The sequence below is a fragment of the Vidua macroura genome, chromosome 1 (assembly GCF_024509145.1).
Source record: "Vidua macroura isolate BioBank_ID:100142 chromosome 1, ASM2450914v1, whole genome shotgun sequence".
Lineage (NCBI taxonomy): Eukaryota > Metazoa > Chordata > Aves > Passeriformes > Viduidae > Vidua > Vidua macroura.
In genome coordinates this window covers 3,362,290-3,389,926 of record NC_071571.1, presented here as the reverse complement: position 1 = coordinate 3,389,926, position 27,637 = coordinate 3,362,290, and the positions used below count along the sequence as shown (strand labels likewise).

The following is a 27,637-nucleotide window of genomic DNA, read 5'->3' as shown; positions in this document are numbered from 1 at the left end:
GGTGATTTTAGGTCCATACCATTGTTGATTACTGACTAAAAACCTGATTTCCTGACTATGGGTGAGGAGATCCCTCTGAGCATTTATCCCCTTTCAAATATTTTAAGTTGGGCATCCAAAGTGAGATAACTAGGATATATTAATTTGTACTTGGAAATCTCAGTCATCAGCCCCTTAGATTGTGGGTGATTTCAGGTTTCCATGCTGTGCAAACAGAAGCAAAATTGCATAATTCTGTGTAAATTTTCCCACTTCTCACCAGCTGTACCACACAAATCCTTATTTGTATGTTGGTTTATGGGAATCCAATAAAATATTGTCCATCTGAAATGAATAAATATTGTTCAACTGAAAAGAATGAAAGAGAGAAAGAATGAAAAGAATGAATATTGTTCAACTGCAAATATAAGTTTAAATGAAATTTCTGAACCAGGCATCACTCAGCCATTTGGGATTTCTCTCACACACACTTTGTTGATGGGATTTTAGCTCTGCCTCCTCACTTTTACATATGCATATAGTTTTGTTTAAAGATTTTCACTTTTCCCCCAGATGCTACCACACAACCATTTAAATGACACTGAAGTTGTAGTAAGCTCTCATGAGACCAGCAGTGTTTTATTCCTGTATGTTCTTCCCAATTGTTCTTTGGCATTTGACAAATGCACCATGACAGCCTCTGCTGGGACTTTGGCTCATTTCCCAGCGGGAAGGAAAAACTCCTTCTCAGAACTGCAAGTACAATTTAGACAGATTTCCATGATTTTATATTTTCTAGGGAGAAAACCAGGGGAAGAAAGTGGAGGCAAATGAAAGAAAATTTTTAGTTGAGAAATTCTTGATGACTTAAAAACGTCACGAAGACATTTCTCAATAATAAATAGTAGTCATTATAATAGTGTAGCAGGACTTGGAAAATACGATTATTTTCATTATTATTGGTTTTCTAGCTCTAAAAATGTATGTAAACATTAAAACTCTCTATGAATATAAACCATATATTTGAATGTCCAAGTGCACCTGTGTGAAATAACCTTCTGCAGAATCCATTGGTGATTTCAGAGGAAAGTTTTAAACTCTGGGGTAGAAATGTAATTTTATGTATGATTACTCACTAGCAACAGCTTAACAAAGGAGCTGACCCCAACTGTTGCCCAGTATTTGATCCTTCTCAGATGAATCCTGGATAGGACTTGCCAAATGACTGGAAAATCATTCTGATATGTGAATACAACCAGGATCCTGGTTGTACTGGAAATGTGTAAAAATCCTTGTGTGAGTGAGACATCAAACTTTGGAATAACCATCAAAAAATCCCCATCCATTGATGTATCTCTTTTTTTTTTTTTTTTTTTTTTTTAAAGGACAACTTAACAATTGTATTATAGACACAGAAACACACTTAAAGGGTTTTTCCAAAATATCTAAGCTGTTTAACAGGAATACCATCAAAACTGCCACAAAAAATACTTATTTCACTTCCAAATGATTGTGGAAAGGCTGTAAAAGAAAGCTGCAATAAGAGAAAGAACTATCCCTTTGAACTTAGATAAAATAATTTAGCTGCGAAACCAATCTCTCACATTCTGCCCCCTTAAAAACAGCTGTAAGTTCATTAATTTCATTGTTATGTCTTGTTTTCTTTCCTTCTCTTTCCCCATCCCATTCTTTCCTCAACGACTGCAGCTGCTGGGACATGAATGACAACACTGCCTTGTGGTGGGTGATCAAAGGTCCCGTGGTTGGGTCAATCATGGTGAGTAGCTCTTGGAGAAGACACTTCCTCAGCTCTCCTGAGGACAAATTTAAACATCTTCAAATATTTTACAAACTGTGCTGCACCCCTGTGCTGGACTGGTGGGCAAATTCTCTGAATTTCCATCATTTGCCACCCACAGAGCCAAGGAATCTCATTATTAAGAAGGATTAATATAAATTAAATGATGGAGCACTGCCTGCAAGCAAAGGAGTTATTCAGTTAGACACAGACACAAATGCTATAATTAAGACCCCAGAGCATGTGGAACATTTGTCTGGGGCTGGCAGAGGTGTCATAGGATATATGGAAATTCTGGGCCAATTGGGGTGGCAGCTGAAGGCCAAATGGGATAATCCAGGGTATCTAAAACAATAGTAAATATCAGTGACCAGGAAAATGCACTCTGCTGAATGGGATTAACTTCACAGCTACATTTATTTATCTAATATTAGATTTAAAATAGCACTTGGTCATAGTGCAGGATGCTATATTGCCAGCAAGGTGTCTGAGCTCTCTTTAATTGATGGAACTCTTGGATTTGGCTCAAATTTTGTCAGATACATGCACAGGGAGGACTGAGAGGTTCCAAAGTGCCCTGTTTGGGCTTCACAGAATAGCTAAAATTGGAAAGAATTACTGGAAGTCATTTAGTTTGACCTCCCTGTTTAACAGGATTCCCTAGAACATATAATTCAGGATTGTGTACAGATGGATTTTGAATATCTGAAGAGAAGGAGATATTCTGGTGCTCCAAATAATACAAGAATTTTAAAATGCTGTTGGGCTCCTGCATTTAGGAAAATAAATTGAGCCCCTGGACAACATGGTCAGTGGCACCTGAAAATCCTTGCCACATGTAAGTGTCTCATTCTGGTATTCTAAGTTGCTCTCCACACTCCACAGACATAATTAAGCAGGTTTGCAGTGGGTTTTGTGGGAATTCAGACATCCAGCTCACAGGTAACCAATGAAACAGGAAGTTTTATCAGGTTTCGTGTTTCTCCTTTGAAATCTTTGGACAGCTCTGTAAAGTCCAGCAACTGTCAGATAAATGAAAGGAAATTCAGCCAATTTCAGCACCAAAACAGAGATGGTTTAATGATCCAAGATTTTTTTTTTCCATGTGTGAATTTCTGTGTTTTGCAGGCACAGTCTATGAAGGATCATGTTCTGCTTGGGGAATCAGTTAAACCTGGTTTCTGTCAAAGGCATTAAAGAACCGAACAACCAGCAAGGGACAGCTGGGCTTCTCCAGCCCTTTGTAGTCCTGAGATCAGACAGAAACTGCTGGAAGATGTTAGAGTTCTAGATGCTAAGAATTTTAGACTTTCTGTACTCCCAAGAAAGCACTACATTTGACATGAAACCGTAGAAAAAGATTCCAAAATTGATTGATGACACTAGGATTACAAGTGTGTGGTTTAATTAGAAGTGTGTAATATCACAAGGTGGAATACTTAGAGTTTGGGGTTTTGGAATATAGTAATATATATAGAACAAGATAGAAGTTTTAAAACAGACACCAGTCCTTCTTCACCTTCTTCTCTGTAAGTTTGAGTAGTATTTTGTAATTAAACAGAAAAGCCCGCATTGTGGACTTTGAGTGATTAGTCATTAAGTTATAAGTGAAACTAATTTAAATTTAATTTCTTAATTAGATAGTTTAACCTTAAAAAACCTTATAACAATAAATAGTTAACCATTTTATACCTTGTTAGTAGAATACTACAGAACTCCCGACCTGTGAGACTGTAACATGAATAAGAAAAAATAAACATTTGAGTCAAATATCTTCAGGTACTTTCAATCCCAATCTCAACCAAAAAAAAAAACCAAAAACCAACATTATAATGGTGTCCCATGTAAGGATCAAATTCACAACCTTCAGATTATGAGACTGATGCTGATGCTCATGTTCAGTTCCTGGTCTCCCTCTAGGAGACTTTATAATGGAACAACTTAAATTTCCACTGTTCAGGCTCTAAGAAGCTGGGGAGTTGGTGACAGCCTCATCTCGAGCCAAAGCATTGAAATAAACTAATTTTATCATTCTCCAGGTTTTTAAAACAGAGAGAAACTCTTAAACTGAGAAGTGTGTTGGTCAGAGAACAGGAGTTAAAAATGCCTTTACTCTGGAGTTCTTTATTTTATGACCTCCTTTTTTTTTTTTTTTTTTTTTTTTTTTTTTTGTGCAAGGATCTTTCTTTTTACTCTGCACTGGTTGATAATAAAAAATTTTGAAATTTTTCCATTTATGTTTCTCTTCTCTTGTCTTAAGACTGCAGAAATTCTGCCTCATTTTAGCTGCAGCAAAGGGGATAAGACCCTTGTGAACTTTCCCCATTTCTCCTGATCCTGTAAAACTTTTAGACTGTAGTTTGGAGAAGGAAAAGGGAATGTAACCAGCATGTCTCATTTTCATACTTTGCAAAAGTATGTCATTGTAACAATTTTTTCCTTTTTTTTTTCTTTCCTCCAGATAAACTTTGTGCTTTTTATTGGCATAATTGTGATACTTGTGCAGAAACTCCAGTCACCTGACATCGGAGGCAATGAATCCAGCATTTACTTGTAAGTACAAATAAAGCAGTAATCAATTTAAATTACTGATATACACATAGGAAAAACCCACAAAGTAAAAAAGAAACCTCAGCTGAATTAGGTTGATTTTTGAAAAGAGTTGCAAGGCCTATTAAATTATTTTGGTTGACTTTTACTTTAATTTTTCAATCCATCGGCTGTGTAAGTGCATTTTAATGCCAGCTTTCACATTTCTTTAAAAGGCCCATTAAATAAGCATAAATACAAGATTAAAACTAAACCCATCCCAAATCTAAGGTTTTTACATGTCAGTTATCTGAAAATTAACATATTGGTATAAAAATTGTTATCCTCATGGGATGCTTTGCTGTGCTTCATAACTTCCAGGACATGGTTCAAAGTTCACTGAAATCAATGAGATTTGGTGAAAAGGTTTAATTGACTTTAGGCTGAATTATAGTGTAGGCAGATCCCCTAGACATGCTTATGTCCATGTTTCTTGTAAACTTAAATGCATTCCACTTAAGCCAGACATTTCACACACACACCCCCTTAAAATTGTTTTAAAATGCACATGAATCCTAAAATTCTCCTCTAGATGTTTGCAGCTTGGTGATTTATATGTTTTTTTTAAACTGGAATCATTTTTATTAGCTTCCACCACATAAGATGGCAGAGGTTGGGCAGTTGAAGTGGTTGTCATCATTTTTTTTTGTGCATGCAGTCATTCTTCATATTAAAATTATATAATCCTCTGGAATAACTAGGAATAACTAGGGGCAGCACGTCTGGTGTTGGCCTAAACACCACACACATTTGGTTTTGGGTTTTTTTTTGTGAGCTTGTGTGTGTTCTTGCACACATAGACACAGGTAGGACTATTTAATCTAGTACTAAATTCCTGATGAAAATAGGCAAGCTATGAACACCTTAAATAAAACCAAATGATGTTAGGGTAAAGTAAGAGATGCTTATTTGGTAGCAAATACAATTACCCACTGCTTAGTTTCACCCTAAGTAACCTCAATTATAGTATAATGATGTCATCCATCCAAATGACATTTTTCAGGGAAAAATATGTCCTCCAGCTGCCTATTTTTCTTTTTTCCCCCCTGTTATCTAGTTTAGATTTGTATTAAATAATAATATTTTCTGCCTCAATTTTCATGTCTGTAGCTAGGCATCCACTTACTGAAGGCACTGCCTCTTTCATCTTGGTTTAAACTATGTTTCCACAGCCAAAAATAATGTTTTAAATTGATTCTGTGGGTGGATTTACCTCAGAAATACAACTGAGGATGAGACTTAGTGACTAGGTTAACTTGTGCATGGTCTGCCTAGGGCTTGCATGAGGCTTCCCATGGATGTTCTGCTGGGAAGCCATCCCTGAGTTCTTAGATTTTAATTAACACCTGAGATGTGCAGAGCTTGTTCTGAGTCTGAATTTTTAAGTGCATGTTGGGTGTCTGCTGCACATCTCACGTATGAAGCAAAGCATGCCACAGACTCCAAAGATTTAACTGGATTATCAAACATCCCTTGTCATCTTGGATCAATATGGTGACTGGGTTTTGCTGGTGTTTTTCCTATGTGTATAGTTAGCCACCAAAAGCAAGAGAAAACATCATATTTTCTGTTCCATTCGCTGCCATTATTTTTTTCTCATGTTTTTTTGCAACTTTTATAACCGGGTGTGTATAAATCGATCTCGCATTGATGTATGTGTTATGGAGTGGAGTGTTGTTTATCCAAACAGATTTGACAGCAGCAAAGTTCACACAGGGACGATAAAAAGGAATGAAATTGATAATTCTGTGCAGATATATACCAGACAGAGTCAATATTTGTGCACACAAACCCTGTAAAAAGGGAGCTTGTAAGGAAGACAATAGAACATAATCTGGTTCTGTCACCATATTGAAATATCTCACATTTAGACTGTGGCTCATATTAAGCATTTTCCATGTTCTATTTTGTTGTTTCAACCTATTGTAGCATCATTCCATCAGACCAAATTCCTCATCCAGATCTTTATTCCAGAACATCTTTAAGCACTTTTCCTTTAGTAGGTGAGGAACGATGACGTTGAGGAAGGATTTTCAGCCTGTTTCTGAAAGTAATACCACATGGATCTGCAGCAGGGATTGAGATTTATTCTAATATCAGTCCTCCATTTTTTGGAATAACCCTTTAGACAGCTGGTACTTCCATCATCAAAAAAAAAGGAAAATGAAAGACCCCAAAACCTTGGCTACTGACTTTGAGCAGGATTTATTTTTTATATGTTTGATACATGTTTAAGTTCAAGTCCTTGTAATGACTATTTTTGTTAGAAAAATCTACCTCTTCTACTTCATAGACGCAGTGGTGATGGTTCTGCAAAGCACTTAAGGCTGTATTTGATTTTTAAAGCCCCGGGGATGGGCTTAAATTCAAAGATTAATCATATATTGCTATCACTGTGCATTCATTATTAAAATCTCCCACTGGAGAAGTTGGCTGGGAGCTATGACAGGACCATGGCAGAAGAGAGCACTGCAGGGGAACTGAGGCTTAATTAATGCAGTGTAGCCACTGGAGAATTTAAGATTTACCTTAAAATAAATCAAACAATCATTTGTATCATTTGCTGTGCATTTACCAGGGCTTTACTCCCATTAAAAAAAAAATCTAGACTTCCTCTCTAAACAACCTGATCATTGTGTGCAACAGCCTTTGCCTTTAGCTGACAAAAACTTGGAAAGACGTTGCTAATTCCTCACAATTTTCCTGGAGTGGCCAAGTGCTTCGGTGGTTATAAACTTCCATTTTACCCACTTGTATGTTCAGTCATTCATCACCAGTCTCATGCCTCCCCAGCCTTACCTCATGCTTTTAGTTTCCCTTGGAGCTGCCTGCATGCTGCTGAGACCCCAAAATCCAACCAGGTTCTGGGAGAGCAATCACTCCATCTTTTTTTCACTGATGTTTTCAAGAGGAACTCCTCTTTACTGCTGAAAATACTGGGGATCTCTAAAATACAGATTCATCAAAATGTCTAAGCAGCTGAGGTAGGAATTCAAAAAAGGCATAGAAGACATCCCTTTAATGTTCATTTTAATTCTATTATTATTTTGAGTTATTTTTCTAAGACTCTTTCACACGTCCTCCCAATAGTCATCATAACCATGAGTTACTTTTTAGTCTGAGGAGTGCCAAAGATGTTAAGATGTTTTTCTAGAAACATGTCTGGTTTCAGTTAATCTTGTGTCAGTCCTCCTGAATAATTCTGCCAAATTAAGCATTGAACCAAAGCAAGATCAGTAATGCAAATGGAATAGATTTTTATCTGAGGGACAAGTTCTGAGATCCCCAGGAGGCGGGGAAGCATAAAGAGCTATTGATCGTATTCTTAGAGTAATTAAGACAGCTATTAACGAAGTTTAGGCAGGTTTCTCACCTCAGCTGGTGAAATAAACAGCAGGAATGTCCCATGGTTACACACGTAAAATGGTTTGGGTTGGAAGGGGCCTTAAAATCACCCAGTGCTATCCCCTGCCATGGGCAGGGACACCTTCCACTATCCCAGGTTGTTCCAAGCCCTGTCCAACCTGGCCTTGGACACTTCCAGAGATCCAGGGGCAGCCACAGCTTCTCTGGGCACCTGTCCCAGGGCCCCACCTCTCTCAGAGTAAATAAGTTCTTCCTAATATCCAATCTAAACATACTGTCTTTCCATTTAAAGCCATTCCCCCTTGTGGCATGTCCTATTTAATCTCACAGAACAAACGACCATGTCTTGAATTGGTGCCTGTATTTTTCATCCCGTTACAAATTAATTAACGTGATTCCAAACAGAAAGAAGTCCCTGATTTTTAACAATTTTCAATTGTAGTTTGCAAATATCAGTGAAGGCTGACCTAAAACAGAGACTAGATGGAGCTAAAGAATAAAGTAGGGATTTATTAAAAGGCCTCCATGGATCCACCTTGGGCAGCACAAGAGCCCAGCCAGGGCTGCACCCAAGATCAACCAAAATGGTCCCAAAATGCACGAGCGCTCCCGGGGGCTCTCACTGGGATCAGCTCTGCTCCATTTGCACCTTGCAGTTCATTGTCCCATTCCAGCTTTAGCCCATGCACTCCCATCCTGCTTGTTTTTCTCTCTCCAGCCCACCTTGTTTGTGCTCTTGGGCCTGAGATTTGGATCATTTGTCCTTGGTGCCCAGCTGGAGCAGGAATTGTTTTGTCTCCTGCTCTGTGCAGAGACCTCAGCATCCCCTGATGTGAAGCTCAGACCCACACACTAAAGCAGCACAGAATCTGAAAAACATAAAAGCTAAAACCTGAGGCATCAAAAGTAGCAGATTATTTAGGGATAAGTTACCACATATGCTGAAAGTCGAGGAGCAACACATCAGGAGTCCACGAATTAAATGGGATCTCACTGTCCTGGGCACTACAAACACATATTCATAACCCTACAGTGGCTGGTTCAGCACACAGAGCAGCCCATCAGGCCCACATTATTTGCTTGGATTTATCATCTGTCAGTTTCTTCCCTGGAATTTTAGGAAATGGATAATAAAGTGATCTGGCAAGACTTCTCTGTTTTTACCATGAAGAATCCAGCCAACAGTGTGTAACCTGGTATGTCAGAATCTCTTTTCAGACATCCTGGTTTTGGCCAAGTCGTTGTAGAGGGAGTATATCACCCTCCCAGAAAAAAAAACAAAAAAAAACAAAAAAAAAAAAACAAACCAGCTTATTTATAGAGAAATGCCTACACAAAGCTTAAATTCACACTGTTATTTCCACAAGCATTGTTGCATTGCTGAAATATTCACTCTAGAGAGAAAACCATCAGCATCACTACCATAAAACACCACTATATTTAGTAGGTGCATGATGTAGATGCATGCTGGAATAACCCTTAAGATTAAAAAGACCCACACATTTCCATCAAATCTTTGTTTTTTCATTCATTTTTAAGTATCAAGCACATATAACTGAAAAAAAAAAATTCTTCTTTTAATTTTATTATGATTTCCAGTTTATCACGACTGGTATAATTTGGGAGGGGGAAGCTTGTTTCTGCTTTTGCTTTGACAGATTCTTCATAAATTTTGTATCACATGTTGAAAGCTCAATGAAAAGAAAATAAACCCCACATATATATCTAGCTAATTCAGGTCTACGTCATTCCTCCAATCAGCATCTTGCTGGAAAGAAAGGAGAATCATGGCATATATCATAGGTAGGTATGATTTTACCTATGGTGCAACCTAGAGGGTTTAGGGCAGCAAAAGCAATGTTGTAACCCAGATGTTTTGGTAAACAACACTCCTCTAAAATTCACCTCCAAAGTCACTGGACACGCAGTGATTCATTCTGCTACCGCTTTGTCTTGCTGCAAGTGCTCAGACTGCCAGAGTTGGTAATTATTGACAGGGTCTCGGTGCCAAAAGGCTGATTTTTTGGCAAGCAAGTGGCAGATGGTGGATGGACAGTGTGCTCTCTAGGAGGGCACTGCAATTTCTGACCCCCAGGTACTGCCAGCTGGGTGCTGGGACGCCCAACGACCCAGCAACAAAAGGAACTCGTGTCCTTGGGTTAATCCTTTCCCACCACAGGAAAATACACTGGGAAACACAGATGATGGTCATTTTGTCAGTGCATGATCCCATTTCCACTGGGAAACACAGATGATGGTCATTTTGTCAGTGCATGATCAGCAAGGACCTAGTGCTCATTTCTAAGGAATGCCAGGGGAGTAGATACTTGCTGCTTTGATCAACACTAATTCTTGATTTCTTTATTTAAAATTCTAGAAAAAATGTGCTCATTCACGACTATATTTTTCATTTGCATTGCCCAAGGAAAATGATTACTTTGGGTGCTGGTTTGGTTTTCTTTTGTTGTTGTTTTTTACTTTGGAAGTTTTAGGTGGAAAGGATGGGGGTGTTCATTTGTGCCAATCTTTTCAGGTAGGGATTGGAAAAAATCTGAGTGTACTCATTAGGAATGTAAGATCATGCAGGCTATGTACCATAATTAGCACGAGTGTAATTAACAGGGATTTATTTATTTTCAGATAAAATAATCAAAAACCCTATTCTGCTTTGATTACCTATCTGTGGTTTCAATTGCTGGAAAATCAAACAGCACAGAATATTTAGTGTGTTTATAATGTTCCTGGGAGCTGTTATTGCTACTGAACAACTGAGGGTAAAATGCACCTGAATCCCTCAGGTGCCTGTGGCAAGGACAGGAAGGTGAACTTTTGGTTGTCAAATCTACTTTCCCAGCCTCAACACTGTCCTATCATCCAGTACATCCTTTACATTCTTATTTAAATGATGAGATTAGACCTAAAACTATTTCTGCCTGGAAAGGGGTTTTGTTATCTCATGGGCCACCAGCCAGAGGAATATTCCAAAAGAGCAAATCAATATTTATAAAGGAAATTCCATTCCATTTCCAATCATATACAAGCACCTGACCAGAGCTTTGGTAGGATCTGATTTTGAAATCATGGATCACAAATCTTATTTCTTGTTGTTACAACACCACCCGAGATGAATGCAACATGAAAAAGGGTTCTGCTTCTATTATTTGGAAATCTTTAGAAGGCAGATTTTAGGGTGCAAGGCCTTGGCCTGCGCAGGTGGTGTCTGTGTGGTGGAGGCTGACTCCTGTCCCTTTTCCTCTTGCAGTAGTATTGAAAAATAGGCTGACTTTGTCTTTAAACACTATTTCTGTGGCTGTAAGGCATTTTCACAGGAAATTTTATGGTTTAAATGTATATACAGACAGACAAAAGGATACAATGGTGATTTTTTTGTTGTTGATGAACTCATGAGATTTTGAAATCTGCATGGGTTTCACGTGTAAGAATTCTCTAATGATGACTTAAAACTTCTCCTTGGCCCCATGATCTGTGGCAGCCTTAAAGAACAAAGATCTTTATCCACAAGTTGCATCCTAAAAGAGCAAAACATAGATTTTTGTCCCCCCATCTGTCACAAGAGCAAGCCGTGAACTGAAATAGAGCAATTTTGCATTAGAACAGAAGCCACTAAAAGATGCTCCTTCTCTTGAAAGATCAAGAATGTGTGCAGGTTAGTGAGGGAGAGAATAATGCCAGGTTTTATCCAACACTGCAATTCTCTTTATTTATATATATATATTTTTTAAGAAAACACAGCAAAGCTTGCTGCACTCTCAACAGTTCTATCAAGGGTTGGATTAGCCCTAACAGCCCTGTTTCCACAGAGTTTGAGGCACCAAAAAAAGGCTAAACAGTGTTTTGTGAGTCCCATTGAAATGTTAGCGCCATGTATTTGGAAATTTCAGATATAAACACTTTTCAAAGACAGTACCAAAGCCATCATGGCTTGATTGCCATAACTCAGAACACCCAGAGGCTCAAGCCAGAGGGATTTATATGTAAGTGCTTGCATCTGTAGGGTGCCTGTGTAAATACAGGATTTTGCCCACACATGTGCTGTCTGAAACACTTTAGATATCTAAAATTGTTCCAGCCTTGCTGGTTAAAAGGCCACAAATACTTTAGCAATGTGCACAATAGAAAGCTTCATATTGTAAAGGCAGAGTGGTTGCACGTCACTAAATTTGCTGTAACCTTGTAAATTTTGCCACATGCTGGAGCTTCCTGATTAGCAAAATTCAGGTGGCTTTCAGGAAGAAAATGCAGAATGGATCTCAAATGTGGTTATGAAGTCACTGCACTTGGTCAGAGTGAAAAATTTAATTTTGATGTGTATTGATATGCTTCAGTTGTCATGGAGATCAGCAGGATAGGGAATATCCAGTGCCCAAGGCAACTCGGCTTTTTGAATTAGCCATGGATTTGGGTGCAGGTTCTTTTATCAGAGCAGCTTGCTTAGATCCTGGGAAAAATAATGGGTTTGGAGAATCAGAAAAACTTTTAGGAGTTTCAAGTTGAGTGTTAACTTGGTAATACCCAAAGTAGACCATTCTGGCTGTTTGTCCTTTTCCTCATGCATTGCTCATGTCTAAGTTTGCTGGTTTGAGTGCACTGTTAGACTGAAAGGGATAGATCTGAATTTTATTTTGTCCCCACATCAATTTGCACCTCTGATTCTTTGAATCAGTTACTTAAGGTGAAGGTGGAGCTGAAGCAACTGGTCATGCAGCAGTTAATGTGAGACTGCAGGAAATGGGGAATAATTCTGACATCTCTGATCCTGAACGTGCTTTCAATTTATACCAAGGCTCAATGCCCACCAGCAACCATGGACTTCCACTTAGTTTTTCCCACCATTCACACTTTTGCCTCTATCATATGAGGACAACAGGAATTTACTTTCCCTCCAGTGTCTCTGTTTCTCCTTGTCATTGATTTCTTGTGTCTCACTTCAGCAGCTGGCATTGTTTCACATCCAGTGGGGTTAGTTTTACATCTGGAGAATTTTTAGGATGTACTCCAAGCAAGTACACAGCCTGAGGTAGGGAGGGGACAAGGAAGATGGTGCTGTCCCAATGCAGAAGGTTTTTTGATCTGGAAAGATAAATTTCTTGTGAGGATCTTGTGACTAACACTGTGTGTCAAAGGAACTGTGTGGTGCAAAGCAGGTAATCCCATTTCTAAGAACAAACTCTGCCTGCCTTGGAGAGTAAAAGAACATCCTCAAAGGCCACCAGGCTACAGAGGCTTAATACAGAAAGAAGTCTCAATGAAGGTTGTTGAAACAAATCCAAACTACCTCAAGACAGGACCACATGTAAGGTTCATATCCCAGTCTTAGTCCCACCTGTATCATTACTGAGGGAATTCCAAGCTGTAATTCCTCTTTATATTTCCAAAGAAAACACTGGATTTATTCAGCTGATTAAGTGTCTGCAAGCCCAGGTTTTTTCAACAAAGGCAGTGCTCTCTTTTTTCATGAAGGAGAGTTGTAGAGATTGTTGTGCCGTGAATCTGCAGGGATATTGTAGAACATGTAAGGCAGGTGAGTCAAAACAGTGTAACTGAAGCTTCAGAGCTGCCAATTATATAAACCCAGTGTAGTTATAGTGATGCTGAGCTCTGCCAGCTGACAGGAGCCAAAACCTGTCTGTAATGCTTGAAAATCCACTTCTTGTGTCAGCCCGGGACAATAAACACTCTGTGGGCTTTGCTCATTTGCTTTCTTTCAAGGACAATGAGCTAAATCCCATTCTCAGACATTTATGCTTGGATTTGGATATGCACATTCTTCTTTTGAAACAGTAAAGTATTCAGAATATTAATTTATGTAAGAATCTCATTTGGCACGGTACATTTTTCTCATTGAACATTATTCTAATTTCTAATTCTATCGTCTGCTGCACCTCAGTGATGTTACTGCACCTCCAACAGAATTATTCCACAGTGCATGCTTGGATTTGTGCTCTGCACTCAGAGACAATAACCCAGCTTGGGAAAACAGGAGCTCCAGAATTAATACAGGGCAAGAATCAGGACACAGAACATTGAAGCTACAGTTGTTTTTGTTGGCAGAATTCTGCTCTCTGCTACCAGCTTTATTCTCTAGAGCACAGGCAAATATTAGGCTTAATCTCTTCATTATTTAACTCCAAGTATAGCGATGGTGTTCTACTTTTTGTGTCCATTCTGTAGAAATTAGAAAAGCCAAGAATGAGCACTGTACATAGGATTTTTGGCTCTCTTTGACCATTCAGTTTCATCTTCAAGCCTCAGATCTACTCAAGGCTCAGATTTACTGGACAAAAAGTTCTGGACCAAATTCATGTTTGTTAAACGTGTGTTTTTAATCACAGCATTAATCTGCGAGCAGTCATCCAGCTTCAGCTTCTTATTTTGGTGGCAATAGCAAGGAAAAGTAGAATTCTAGGTACCAAGACTAAGAATTTGGGATTTGTTTTCCATTAAAGGCTAGAGACACAGTTTCATTCTTTTTTTTTTCTTTTTTTTTCCCCCATGAAGAGCACTAGTTTGTTGCACTTTTAGAAAGACAGCAGGGGATCTACCTGGTTTAATAAAAAACTAATCCTGCAGGGCTACTTCTACAGTCAGTAGAGACCTACCCGGTCCAGAGAAGAAAATCCTTTTATACAGCTTATTTAACTTTAAACAAGTTTAAAATAGGTCAGGTAAATCTCACTTTATGGCCTCACTGCCAAGCTGGCATGGGGCAGCAAGGAAAAAGGCATGCAGCTAAAAGAATTAGAGGAGATACAACTAAAAGACAACTTTGCTGAGGAGCACCTGGGCTTACTCTGTCTGGATGGGAGGGTGAATGGCTCTGCCTGCACAGAGTGGGTCAGAGCTGCAGCCACTGCAGTGGGATGGAATTGTAGAATCTGTTTGTTGCTCACAGAACAAGTTCTGCTTTCCAAACTGCTCCATCTGATCTGTGTAAGGGCGTGGGGGTTTGTAAATGTAGGTGGTGTTTCGAAGGGAAGCAAGTGCAGCTTCAGGGAATCTTCAGCTCCTGAGCAGCAAGAAGAAGATCTCTCCCAGCCTAGAGAAGTATCAGCTGGGGGGAAGTGGGTGTGTGATATAAATAATATATTATAGGGATCCTCTTTTCAATTTTCTCCTCTCTCTCCCATACAATCTCTCTACTTCCACTTTGGTTAACTTTCTATTGTATTTTCAATGCTTTATTTCATTGGTTTGTTTCTGCATTCCTTCTCCTGCTGCTACACAGCTGCCAATCCTACTCATGGTGAGGTCACATAGAATTACTCAAGCAGGGTGCACAAAGATTCTTCACAGGGAGCAGTTTTAATTTGCATTAATCAAGGTCTACCTTTACTGGATTTCCCAAAGGATTCCCCTTCAGCACATTCAGAGACAAGGCACAAATCTCATCATTCCCCGTGTGTTGGTAGCGACCTAAATTCAGAACCCTGACCATTTTCATGATGGATGTACTTGGATAATGCAGCATAACCTCCTTCCCCTGGATCAGCATGCTCGTTTCCCTCCTCTTAAGCACCTCTGAGACATCTAGAATTGAATTACAACTCCTTTTGCCTCAGATTTGTGTTCTCTTTCATTTGCATTGAGACGTCCAGGTGTCCGGCGACCTTCAGCCGCATCATCCATCTCTCATTTCACCCCGGGAGTGTTTAACTTTTTCTTTCCCCTTCCACCCTAGCACCCTCCCTCTTCCTCCCAGATGCAGCTGCAGTCCCTGCCCAGGACACTTGCGGTGAGACTCAGCTTGTTTGCCTTTAGCTGTCTAAAGTCTCGTGCTCGATCTGAGCAGTCCAGTCGTCGTCTATGGTCACTCGGGGACACCAGGGCACCTCCGTCAGACAGAGCATCCCCTGTGGCTTAGGTGTCTCTGTCACACAGAGCAGCTCAGCCTGGAGGTCCCTGTTCTTTCCCTGAGTGAGTTCAAGGTGATAGTTCAGTTTGGAACCTGTCTTTGGCACGTAGAGTTAGATGTGACCGACTCCGTTCTCTGTGTGCCTACAGAGGTCTGAGGATCCTGCCCTGATTCGTGCAGTGTTTTCATAGCCATGCTATCATTTCAATTAATTTTCTTATATTTGTCTATTTTTTTCCTCCTTCATATTTTTTTTTCTGGTTCCTGCCTCCTCTGTCCCTTCTCTCTTTCTCCCTTTCCTTCCACCAATGTCTCTACTTTGATAATAAATAAAGTTTGCAAAATAAAAGGGGAGGGAGAAAGGAAAGAAAGCTTCTATAAATTCTGTACTCTAAATACCTGGGGCACTTTACATCATCTAAAATCAGAGAGGTGACTCTACTGAAATTAGAAATGGCAGAAAATAAGTGCTAACAGCATTAAAATATTAAGGTTTTCCTAAGAAGTATTAGCATTGTCTTCCATCACAAATCTGTGTGTCAATGTCCCCTCAATGGGTGTGGAGCAGCAGTTAATCCATAGATAATATTTTCAAAATCAAGTCTGTTTTTTTCAATAATTCTAGTAAATACCAAGTGCTGTCATGTCAGCTCTATTCACCAGGGAAACCTATTAAAAAATCAATCCCTGTCAAATGAAACAGGGCATAAGCAGTAAAGGAAACATGGATGGGAATTTATTTCTAGATTGCCATGGCAACATTAAGTATATCATTGAAGACCTCAAACCTCTACAACAACCCATGGCTAAGACTTTTCAAAGTGATTATTGATTTTTAGATTTTTCCTTTTCAGGTTCTATACCTTAATATGCCTCGTAAGTGCTTCTTTTCAACACAGGCTGAGCAGCCCTCTTGTGGTAAAAATTGGTCTGAGAAATGTGTTTCAGATCAAGTGATCAAAAAAATGAGTGGCACTCAAAATCCATAGTCACTTCTGAAAGCCTCAGTCACAATAAAATGGAACTATCCCCAAAACCTCCTTGCTCATTTTTGATCAGTCTAAGCAGGCAAGTAATCCCAACTCAGCTCTGTGAAAAGCAGGTGGTGCAAAAATCTAGCACAGAAATTCTAGTGTAAAAGGAGCCGTTATTTTCATGTTTGCTTCCTCAGCAACATCCAAAAAATGAAATTAATTTTATGAGTTGAGACACGGTTACTATATCCATGTGCTGAATGTGTCCATGCCCCAAGATGTTCTTTCCAGCTCTTATACTGTAATATTTAATAACAACAAGTTATCAGGCTTTAATTATCCAAAAGGAAGCAAAACATAACTCCAGTAATGGGGATTGACTTAAAGGAGTTAAAAGTAGGGGGAAATTTATGTTTTCAATTCATCCTTGTTTACTGTTCAGATTATAAATTCCATGAGTTATGAACACAGATCTTAGACTGTATAGCAGAAACAGAGTTGGGTTTGTTTGAACAAACTTAAATGTTTGCCTTGAAGACAATTGCTTTAAAAATCAACTTCTATTATCCTTTAAATTAATGGAGATTTAGTCAGGGTACTCAGTGGTGTTTGGTGTTCACCCCATCCTACAGTGGACAGCTAAAATAGGTCAGAGGTACCTGGCCAATAAATGTGTATTTCTCTCTCAACTGTTTATTCTGATGGTTCTCAGGGTCCTAAGGATGTCCATTTTGCTTACACACTGTAAACATCCAGGCTCTCCTGAGGTGAATCCCACCAAAACAACCACGTGTTGAAAACAAAACAAAACTTCTCCCCTTGAAAGACGACAAGAAATCACTATTTTCAATTTTCCTGGTTTTCAGCCCAGATATAAAATCTCTTATAGGATCCCTCCAAATGCCTCCATGTTTCAGACTACCCTTCTGATTGACTGATTTAAATGAGCCCCTCCTGGATGGTTGGGAAGGAACTATGTTGTTCTCTGTTCCTAGAATCCAACATGCAGGGATCAAAGTCCTGCTCCACAGTGTATGAGCTGCTGTTTTGATGAGCACACTGTCTTAGCGTGTGTGACACAAAATAGGTGGTACCTCCAAAAATTAGCAGCCAGACATTCAGATTCCATACTGAGCTCCCTCCCTATCACCAAGGAAGATGGAAAAACAGCTTTGGTGTCCTTACTAGAACTCTTTGTTAAAAAGAAGGGATCCACACTACAACGAAAATGAGGAACACCCGATCCAATTCCCCTTAGGTTGATCCCCATCCTACGAGTTTATGTTACTCTCTGATTGTTCTCCATGAGCATGCACTCAACTTTCATTTAATCTATTGTTCTGTGACCCCCTGTACAAAACCAGACCGAGCAGGTCCTGTGTATTTTGGATGCGTTAGCGCTGCCCGCCTGCCCTCAGGGTGTTTGAGTTTTGGTTTGTCCGTGAATCAGCAACATCGCAACGACCAGCAACAGCCAGTGCACTTTAATTTTTATTTAATCTCTTAATTTCTGCTTCAGTCAAGCAGCTGGTTCGTGCTGTGACTCCATTCTGTCGTGTCCGCTTTCCATCTTTGTGACGTGTCTCATGAAATGTGTTGAAAGTGACCTACCTTGGCCTGTTCACGATATGCTGAAAAAAATGCTAATCTTGTCATATTTAGCAGCTGCGTTCAGAAATGCTACTGTAAGCCTAAGAGGGCTAACCAGCACTCTTGCAAGATGTCAGAACTATCAACCATTACCCTGTAAGTGTACGCACTCCCGTGACATTACTGTGTGTGTATGACGCATGTTGCAGTTAAATGAGTGGATGAGAGCAGAGGGGAAGTAACCAGAGAGCAAAGCATTCATTTAGTTCTTGTTGCATGTAGAATTTTTTCTTTGTTCTTGTTCTGTGCTTTTGCCGATGCTCCACGATCGAGGATTTTAAGGTTGTTTTGATTTTTTTTTTTTTTTTAATTTTTTTTTTTTTTTTTTTTTTTTTTTTATTATGGCTGATGCTATTGATGGTTTTGGGTAATGTCTGTACAGAATTAATAGCTGCTCTTTATTGCACAGCAAAGAGGTGAGCACCTTCATACTGAGAGAAAATGTTTCACCTGAATGTTTCCTAGAAAAACTGGGTGAGGTTGAGTCAATCAGACCCTCAGTGGGTATAAGACATCTTTTGTCCATTGAACTTAGTGAAGTTAATTTAATAAACACCCAGGGGTGAGGAAAGGCTAAAGTTGACCTAATATCAAAATGAATTGTGTCGATCAGAAGTTATAGAATCATGGAATCACTGAGTTGGAAAAGACCTCCAAGATCATCAAGTTCAGTCCAATATTGTCAAATATCATCAAATATAGAATGAGGCATACAGAAGAGTGAATAAAAGTCATTCAGCCAAGAGCTGTGTGAATTAATCACTATCCTGTAGTCCCTCTGACTCCTTGCTTCTTGCACAAGAAGCCCACAGGTTTTCACAGATTTATGGAATCATTAAGGTTGGAAAAGAGCTCCAAGGTCATCCTCTCATTCTGTTTAGAGGAGGTGCAATTTCAGACATCTGTAATATGTTTTCTGATGATCTGTCTCCTGAATTTCACAGCAGTTTATAAGTGTGAATCAGCGTTCTCTGAGGTTTCCTGTCACACAGACAGAAACTCCAGGATTTTGCTAAAGAATATTTAGTAGTTATCTTCAACACCATTAAGGAAAAAAGATTGGTTTGTAACTTAACTGCATATATGGTTATGTTTTTTTAGTTAGAAAAAAAAAAATGAAAGTGAATTTTCTGCGTGATTTCATATATCTTTGAGGTATTTAAGAAATAGAACAATGAAGATGCTGAAAAATATTCAGTCAACAAACTGGAACCTAGTAAAAGAAGATAGAAATAGAGAAGACAAAAAGGAGCAGCTCCATCTTCTACACAGAGAGCAGCTGAAGACTTAAGAACAGTTAGGTAAAAGTGGGAGTTAGATTTAGGAGGAGATAGTTTGAAATATAAAGTTCACTGCCTAATGGACATCCTGATGCAGCACAGACATCCTGCTGGGCCTTTGCAGAGAACCAAAATTTACATTAAAAGCAGTGTTTCTGAAAGATGGGAGACTGATAACTCTCTAAGGTGAAATCCTCTACCTAGTCAAGGGCAAGAAGAGTTCAGCCTAAACAGGAGGTATTTAAACCTATGTTTTTTTGTGTCTGTTGAAGTATCAAAGGCTTGGTAAACTTGCCTGTTTTTCAAGTCCTTGGTGTGGAGATGTGGTTTGTGCATTGGGAAAATTAAAAATCTGGAATTATTCAGGTGTTACCTCAGGTGTTTTGGAAGTGATGCTGCAGACCTAATTAAATTTTGGAAAAGATCTGTCAGGGAGATTACTGAGGTTCCTGAAAGTCACTTTAATATGTTCAGCATTTTGTGACAAAATAGATCCTTCAGTTTATTAAACATGAACTGTGTCGAGCATTTCATTACTAATGACATCCTGTGCCTTCGTGGTTTGCTCTTTATCCTTCAATTTGAATTAATGTCATGATTCTTTTTTGCACAGATTTATCCCAGAGATGATGAATGAACCTTTGGCCAGAGAAATTCCTCTAATCTAAACCTCACAAATCTACAGGGCAGAAATTTGTGCGACAAACTCGGTCCAGGTTCCCTTTGAGGTCAATGGATAGATTTAGGATGTGATAAGAATTTCCTTGGGGGCAGAGGATTTGTCCTTTTATGTCAGTGATTCTTCTTCTTCACAGACAATAAAGGGAATTTAGGTCTGCCTTTAATTTAACAAAAAATAGATGCCATCATTGCAGATATGTCACAGCATTAAGTTAATCAATATATACATAAATAGATGTACTCAATACCCACAGAATTTACAACAGAAGTCACCTCTTGTTAAAAGATAACTGTAGCACACAAGAATTATGTTTTTAAAGTGTATTTTTCTCTGCATTGACTTGAGAGACAATTTTAAAATAATTTCATTATCAATATCTACGCTATGTATGTCCAAACCTCAGTGAGGTGAATGTTGCTTTTCAGGACTACACACCTTGATGTCTTCATTGCAAAAGTTTATATTTGATCTAAGTATATTTCACTTAGGACGGCTTTTAAACTGGGCAATTCTCTTATTTTAGAGAGGCAGGACCAAATGGCAAAACACCAATATAATATTCCTTCAAAGTCTATGGTTTCAAGATTTTTGCTTCTTCTTTTTTTGATTTTTTCTCTCAGTAAGGTTCAGAAGTTGAGACTTCAGCAATCTCCTTAATAAATGTGGATGTGCAAGGAAAAATAAAAGCATGGTTGTTTCAAATACTGGTGAAATTAGACAACGTTCCTACTTAGTGTTTCTTTTAGCATAAAGTTTAATTTCATTAGTCCATAGAGGAGTGAGGGAGAACAGAGGACACCATTATTTGTTTGTACTAAAACTTTATGGAAAGTCCACATTCATAGCCATGCTACTGGAGAAATTCTTATGTTTGAAGTGAATTTAAGGAAAATAACAGCTGGAAAACAGAATGCCAGCCTCAACCAAAATTGATATTCAAATTGCTTTGTTTTTTTTTTTTTAAAGTGACCTTAAGACTTTCCTCTCCCTGTGGGAATGTGATTTGCTAGACCTTGTGCAGAACATTATCTTCCAAACAGGCACCTGAACAATTATTGTCCTCAGAACTTCTAGATCCACTCCCCCCAAGTTTCTTGCCAGTCTGAAAGACTGGGGGAAGAAAAGAGGATTAATATCTTTGGCTGTTACACACCTGAGAATTCCACTGTATCCTTTAAAATTTTCATTCCCTGTTGCACATAAACTTATACATCTCACAGGACCTGCTTTTAGTCTTCTCTCTTCTCAATGTTCTTAAAAAAAAACAATTTATCATCATCCATACAGGCATTAATGTCTCTCAGGGCTTTCTCAATGTTCTTAAAAAAAAACAATTTATCATCATCCATACAGGCATTAATGTCTCTCAAGGCTTTTCTTATCATTAAAATCTTCTTTACCTCTTTATTTATCTTAATAATCTATAAACTTCTGAATATGTAATTTAATGTGTTTTCTTCCTCACTTTTATGACAATATGAAGACAACAACCTCAAATAAGTTGATGATTATCTTTCCAGATCCTACAAACTAATTGTGTGATTAATCAGGTATTATTAATGCCAGAAAACTGACAATAAAAAAGACTTCCTCTGCATCTTCCCCTGAATTAATCTCCCCAAGAGTGCAGTGAGACAGAACATATTAATAGACAATTCTATTCAGACTTTTTAGATCAAAACAACATTTATCCTTTTGTTGTTGTTGTCATTAAGTCTGAATAAAATGATAGAAGATATGGAGAGATGATATTTTTTGTCCAGTTTATTGCCTTTAACTTTTTTTTTTTTTGTTTTGTTTTGGTTTTTTTTTGTTTTTTTTTTAATTCCATGACTACTTTAAGACACTTATATTCTTTACATCCCTTTTTTACAGAAATAACATTATTCTTTAATCTCTCCTTCAAAGTTTCTGTTCCTTTTTATTAACCTAATTGCATGTCCATGGAGGAAAAAGGACTAGAAAGGACTCCAAAAGCTCTTTTACACTGCCTCACTCCTGTATAGATTTTTTTTTTTAGAGATCATCAAAGCTGACACTCTGAATGCTCTTCATCACCCTGTTTCAAGGTTGTTCCTCTCTTTTCAAAGTTTTTGGCCAATATCTAATTATATAACCCGCAAAAGAGTGTTCTCTGTTTTGTGGGTCTTCCACCAAGACCTGAGGTTTGGTGTTCATCAGATTTATGGCTCAGGTGTGCTTAGTGCAGTCTCCAGGCAAGAGTTGGGATGAATTTATCCCCACTGGGGCTGAGGGACACCAGCACTGCACTCGTGTCCCATTCCCAGATCACTACTGGAGATGTTTGTGCTCACAAAATTCTTGAAAGCGTGTTAATTAAATCTTCTAAAACAAACACATCATTTTGGGTTATCACTGAGCATAAATTAGCAAATTCCAATCTGTCTGCAATGTACCAAATAGATAAAAGCAGAGGGGACATTTGAGTTTGAACAAATATGCAGCTCTTTGGAAAATCTTTACAGCTTTTTACCTTCCTTTGTCCTCATCTTCCCTCTTCACTTACCTGAACATAATCAATGATATTCTTCCCCTCTGAAAATGTCCTGGAGGTTTTTTAGGTCACTTTGTTTGTAATAAAGAACTTGCCTTATGTCAGAACATTTGCTTCCTCTTTGCTCTTTTTTTTTTTTTTCTGCTCAATCAGACAGTGGCACTCACCAAAACATGCACAAGCCTTTGCTGGCCCCTGCTTTGGGGCAATTTCACCAGTAAAGTGCTCACATGTAAACCATTTATTTCCAGCCCTTTTATTTATATCTTCTAAGCTTCATTTCCCTCTGAAACCTCTTTATTCTGAAGCAGTGAAATAGTTAAACAGTGGAATTGCACTTAGGTTTCCAACTGTATAAATTGAGACCAAAATCAAACCTTCAGGTATAGTTGTGAGTACAAGAACATGCAGGGGGTTAACTTTTATTTGTATGGCTGTTGGTTTTTTAGCTTTATTTGTGTGGTTGTTTTGGAATTTTTTTTTTTTTTTTTTTTTGCCATACAGAAACATAGTCACACACACACACACAGAAATCAACAAAAATAAGTGATTTCAAACACTCCACTGGGATTAAGCAATTGGGTGAGAGGTTTATAATTGTACCATAGTAGCAGTCTGATCCCTTAGCAAAATTCCCCTCATTTTTTGGCATGGTAGGAGAAAATTCCTGCTTCTAATAATGCAAATTAAAATAGCAGCAGCGAGCATTAAGCATAATTATGTGCCATTACTGTGGCAGTGTGAAAGAAGGGGGAGCCAAGCTGCAGTGTGTGTGCAAACAGGCTTTGGGAACAAATAGGAATGTCGCATATTTGTTTGTATAATTATGCCGTGTACGTATTTCCCAAAAGTCTGTCAGCAAAATATTTTCTGTGCTTTCTTCTTTAATGAAAATGCAGGTTGCTAATTGCAAGGCTGCATTAAAGTTCTTTCCCTCTGTTGTGACAGGAGACTTGGCTCGCTCCACCCTGCTGCTGATCCCTTTGTTTGGAATTCACTACACGGTGTTTGCCCTTTTCCTCCTGAGAATGTCAGTAAGAGGGAGAGGCTGGTGTTTGAGTTGGGACTGGGATCCTTCCAGGTAATTATACACTGAATTAAGCTTTCCTTAGAACCAACCTCTGCTCTTATAACTACTTTGCATGTAGTGTGTCTCTGCTTCATTTACGTGTATGTTTGTTTTTTCAGGTTTGTTTGTTTTTTCACTCCAGCTATTTTCTGTCATTCCTTCAGGATTTGAATTACTTTTTTTCCTCTCCTCCCATTTCCCTAGGGTTTTGTTGTTGCTGTTCTCTACTGCTTCTTGAATGGGGAGGTAAGGATTTTAATATTAAATGTCCTTCACCTGTCATCCACATCCCATTTTCTTGTGGGAGTAACTGCTGTTCCAACTGTCCATTCTAACTCATCATCTACCATAATCCCTGATACTTTAGTCTGAATCTCACAATTCTCAGAAAAAAAAAAAAAAAAAAAGAAAAAAAAAAAAAAGAGAAAAGGATTTGTGATGCCTTATCAAAACAAAATATTGGCCTTACCAGAGATGATGGCTCAGATTAAGGCTTCCTGGCAGGGTAGGATATATACAGGTCTCTCTTGAAATGTCATCCCGGGTACAAATTTTGCACTGGTTTTATTGAATTTTGCCCTGTTCTTGCCAGCACACTCTCCCAGCCTGTTCAGCTCTCTCGAAGAGGTCTGACATGTCTCTGTCACCACCCAGTTTGGAGCAATCAGCCAAACTGCTGATGCTGCATGAAATCTGAGATTCGTCAGAAGATGGTGAGGCCCAGGTTACCAGAGAAGCTGTGGCTGCCCCTGGATCCCTGGAAGAGCCCAAGGCCAGGTTGGACAGGGCTTGGAGCAACCTGGGGTAGTGGAAAGTGTCCCCTGCACATAGCAGGGGTGGAAGGGGATGACCTTTAAGGTCTCTTCCAACCCAAACCTTCCATGCCCTGTGTGGGGTCCAGTATCAATACCTGGAGGACACCATTAGTGATAAGGTGCCAGGCTAAAATAAAAAAACATTTTTCACCTCTCAGTGTGGTCTCCTTCCCCTGTTGCAGATCATCCACCCACCCTAAATCTTGCCAGCTTTCCTAGGAAGAGGCTGAGGGGAACAGCGTCAAGCCTTCACTGAAGGTTGAGTTTTTTTGGGTGCCACCCAACTGGTGCCAGCTTCTCTCTGAGCCCTGCCACCTTCACCCCTACACACACACAGCCCAAGGGTGTCAGATGCCCAGAGCCATCCCCAGACACCACCCAGGTGCCTTGCAAGCCTCACACTCCTCTCAAGCACAATGGCAACTGCTGCTGGCCACATCTGTGGTTTCTGCTGGTTCTCCCGTTCCAATCTGCATTTCCCTGCCTGTTTATCTGACTGAATACCTGAGGTCAAGGTTTTCTGAAATGATGTTGCCTTAAGAGGAGCATGGAACATCTAGAGTTCATCCATTCTCTCCTCCATTGCAACACATGTCGTGTGCAGCCCAACAGTTGGAGTCTTTTCCCTAAAATCACCTTTTTTTCTTCTTTTCAAGGGGGCTGACTGCAGGTATAGCCTGACATTGCTGATCTCTGTACAAAGAGGTCTCAAGCCCCTTAATCCAAGTGACTCTTTCTCAGATAATCCACAACAATCTTCAAGCTCAGCATGCAACTTATGGGTTATCTTTGCCCATGGGCAAAGTCAAGATTCCTGAAGCCCCTTGGAATGGAGTGGGGGGTGGTTCTTAGCCAAACCAACACCACCAGATTAATTAAAGCCATTTTCCCTCTCAAGATATCAGAAAATGGTAATTAGAGGATGCCTTGTGCCTCCACTAAATTTCCTACAGCAAGAAAATGTTTGGAATATCACAGATGCAAAACTATTCCCTTTTCACAGAAAAACTAAGACTCCCATTCTCTATCTGATTTATAAATATCTATGTTTTAGATAACTTTAACCCAAATAGGAATTTTTAGGTCCTAGAAAGAGAATGTAACCAGTTGGATTTTTCCTCCTGTAGTTTTTGTCCATACAGTTGAAGCCCTTGTTTAGCATTTTTATCTTATCCTTCTTGAAAATATTAATCCTGGAAAATCCAGCAATGACTGTTACAGCAGCTGTAATAGTGATACAACGACTGTTATCTTCGACACAGCAGCTCATTGGAGATTGGAAAAATATATTGGGAAAACATCTCTACATATTTCCTTGTTCTTACACTATTTCATTCAGAAATATGATAGAGGGATGAGTAATCAAGTAAATGTTGGCCCGAGCTACTACAATCTCTCTTATATTAAATCTTTATATATTTATACACTTGTGCACACCCCAGCAGTGTTGCCAGGAAACTGGTAATGAGTGAAAAGTAGAAAAGCTGTGGGATTATTCACTTATTGCCTAATTGAACTTCTGACCTTGGATTGTTTTATCTCGGTGATTTAGTGAATCACTGTGGGTGCCAAAAAAAAAAAAAAAATAACCACTCAAGAAAAGGAGGGTGGCACAGATGTGCATTAATCCCAGAGCTGGACTGCTTGGAGAGGATCTGAAAACAAGAGCCAAAATTCTGTGTAAACATCCAGCCATTAAAGGCAGGTGAGAGAAGCTGCCTCTGTGGACAGGATGCTCCAATATTATCCACTACTTTTTGATTGCTGGTTTCTTTGGCTCCTTACTGTATCTTTGGTACTGGCCAATGATGAAAACAGGCTGGTTTTTCCTCCAGGTAGTGTTGATCAGGTCTTCCATGCCCCTCTGGGCTGATCCTAAATTATCTGAAGTCAGACACAGAAACTGGGCTGGGCTGTAGTTCCCCATTACATGCCCAGACCTCTTCCAGCCACGGAAAAGTAATTCAGATTTTGCTGAACTGAGGAGTTTAATAATAACCTTAAAAACAGTTCTGTTGAATTGTGGGGTTTTTTCTAATCTTGATAATTTGTCAGCATGTCCTCGAGCGGCTAAGTACATAAAAAATGACCTTTTTGAAGTTTCTCCCTAAAGGTGCAATCAGAAATAAAGAGAAAATGGAGGAGCTGGAAAGTCAACCGGTATTTTTGCTGTGGATTTCAAACATCGCCATCCTTCTCTAGCGAGCAGCGGAGTGAACGGGGGGACACAACTCTCCATTCTGAGCAAGAGCAGCTCTCAGATTCGGATGTCCAGCATAAATGCAGAGAACCTGGCGACATGAGCAGCTGAGGACAGCAAAGCAAACAACGAGCAAACCAAAAACCATCCCTTGAAAAAGAAAAAAAATGAAATAATAGTTTTGGTGGTGGTGCAGGTCTCGCTTCCTTTCCTTTCCTTTCCTTTCCTTTCCTTTCTTCCTTTCCTTTCCTTCCTTTCCTTTCCTTTCCTTTCCTTTCCTTTCCTTTCTTTCCTTTCCTTTCCTTTCCTTTCCTTTCCTTTCCTTTCCTTTCCTTTCCTTTCCTTCTTTCCTTTCCTTTCCTTTCCTTTTCCTTTCCTTTCCTTTCTTCCTTTCCTTTCCTTTCCTTTCCTTTCCTTTCCTTTCCTTTCCTTTCCTTTCCTTTCCTTTCCTTTCCTTTTCCTTTCCTTTTCCTTTCCTTCCTTTCCTTTCCTTTCTTTCCTTTCCTTTCCTTCCTTTCCTTTCCTTTCCTTTCCTTTCCTTTTCCCTTTCCTTTCCTTTCCTTTCTTTTCCTTTCCTTTCCTTTCCTTTCCTTTCCTTTCCTTTCCTTTCCTTTCCTTTCCTTTCCTTTCCTTTCCTTTCCTTTCCTTTCCTTCCTTTCCTTTCCTTCTTTTTTTCCCTTTTTTCCTTTTTTTCTTTTTTTTTTCCTTTTTTCCTTTTTTTTTTCTTTCTCCTCTCCTCTCCTCTCCTTCCTCTCCTCTCCTCTCTCTCCTCTCCTCTCCTCTCCTCTCCTCTCCTCTCCTCTCCTCTCCTCCTCTCCTCTCCTCACCTCTCTCTCCTCTCGAGATG

The 27,637-nt window shown here is 39.2% G+C and overlaps 1 protein-coding gene across 1 annotated transcript in view; it reads left to right on the top strand.

The window, feature by feature from the left end:
• The window catches only part of ADCYAP1R1 (ADCYAP receptor type I), a 143,532-nt gene extending 116,596 nt beyond the window's left edge, over positions 1-26,936 (top strand). Inside the window, 9 exon segments of the mRNA XM_053989483.1 lie at positions 1,687-1,756; positions 4,239-4,330; positions 18,242-18,325; positions 19,222-19,291; positions 23,606-23,719; positions 23,722-23,787; positions 23,980-24,021; positions 26,704-26,754; positions 26,756-26,936. Of these exon segments, the coding sequence (XP_053845458.1) occupies positions 1,687-1,756; positions 4,239-4,330; positions 18,242-18,325; positions 19,222-19,291; positions 23,606-23,719; positions 23,722-23,787; positions 23,980-24,021; positions 26,704-26,754; positions 26,756-26,893 (727 nt within the window). The 3' untranslated portion in view covers positions 26,894-26,936.
• Positions 26,937-27,637: the final 701 nt, after the last annotated feature.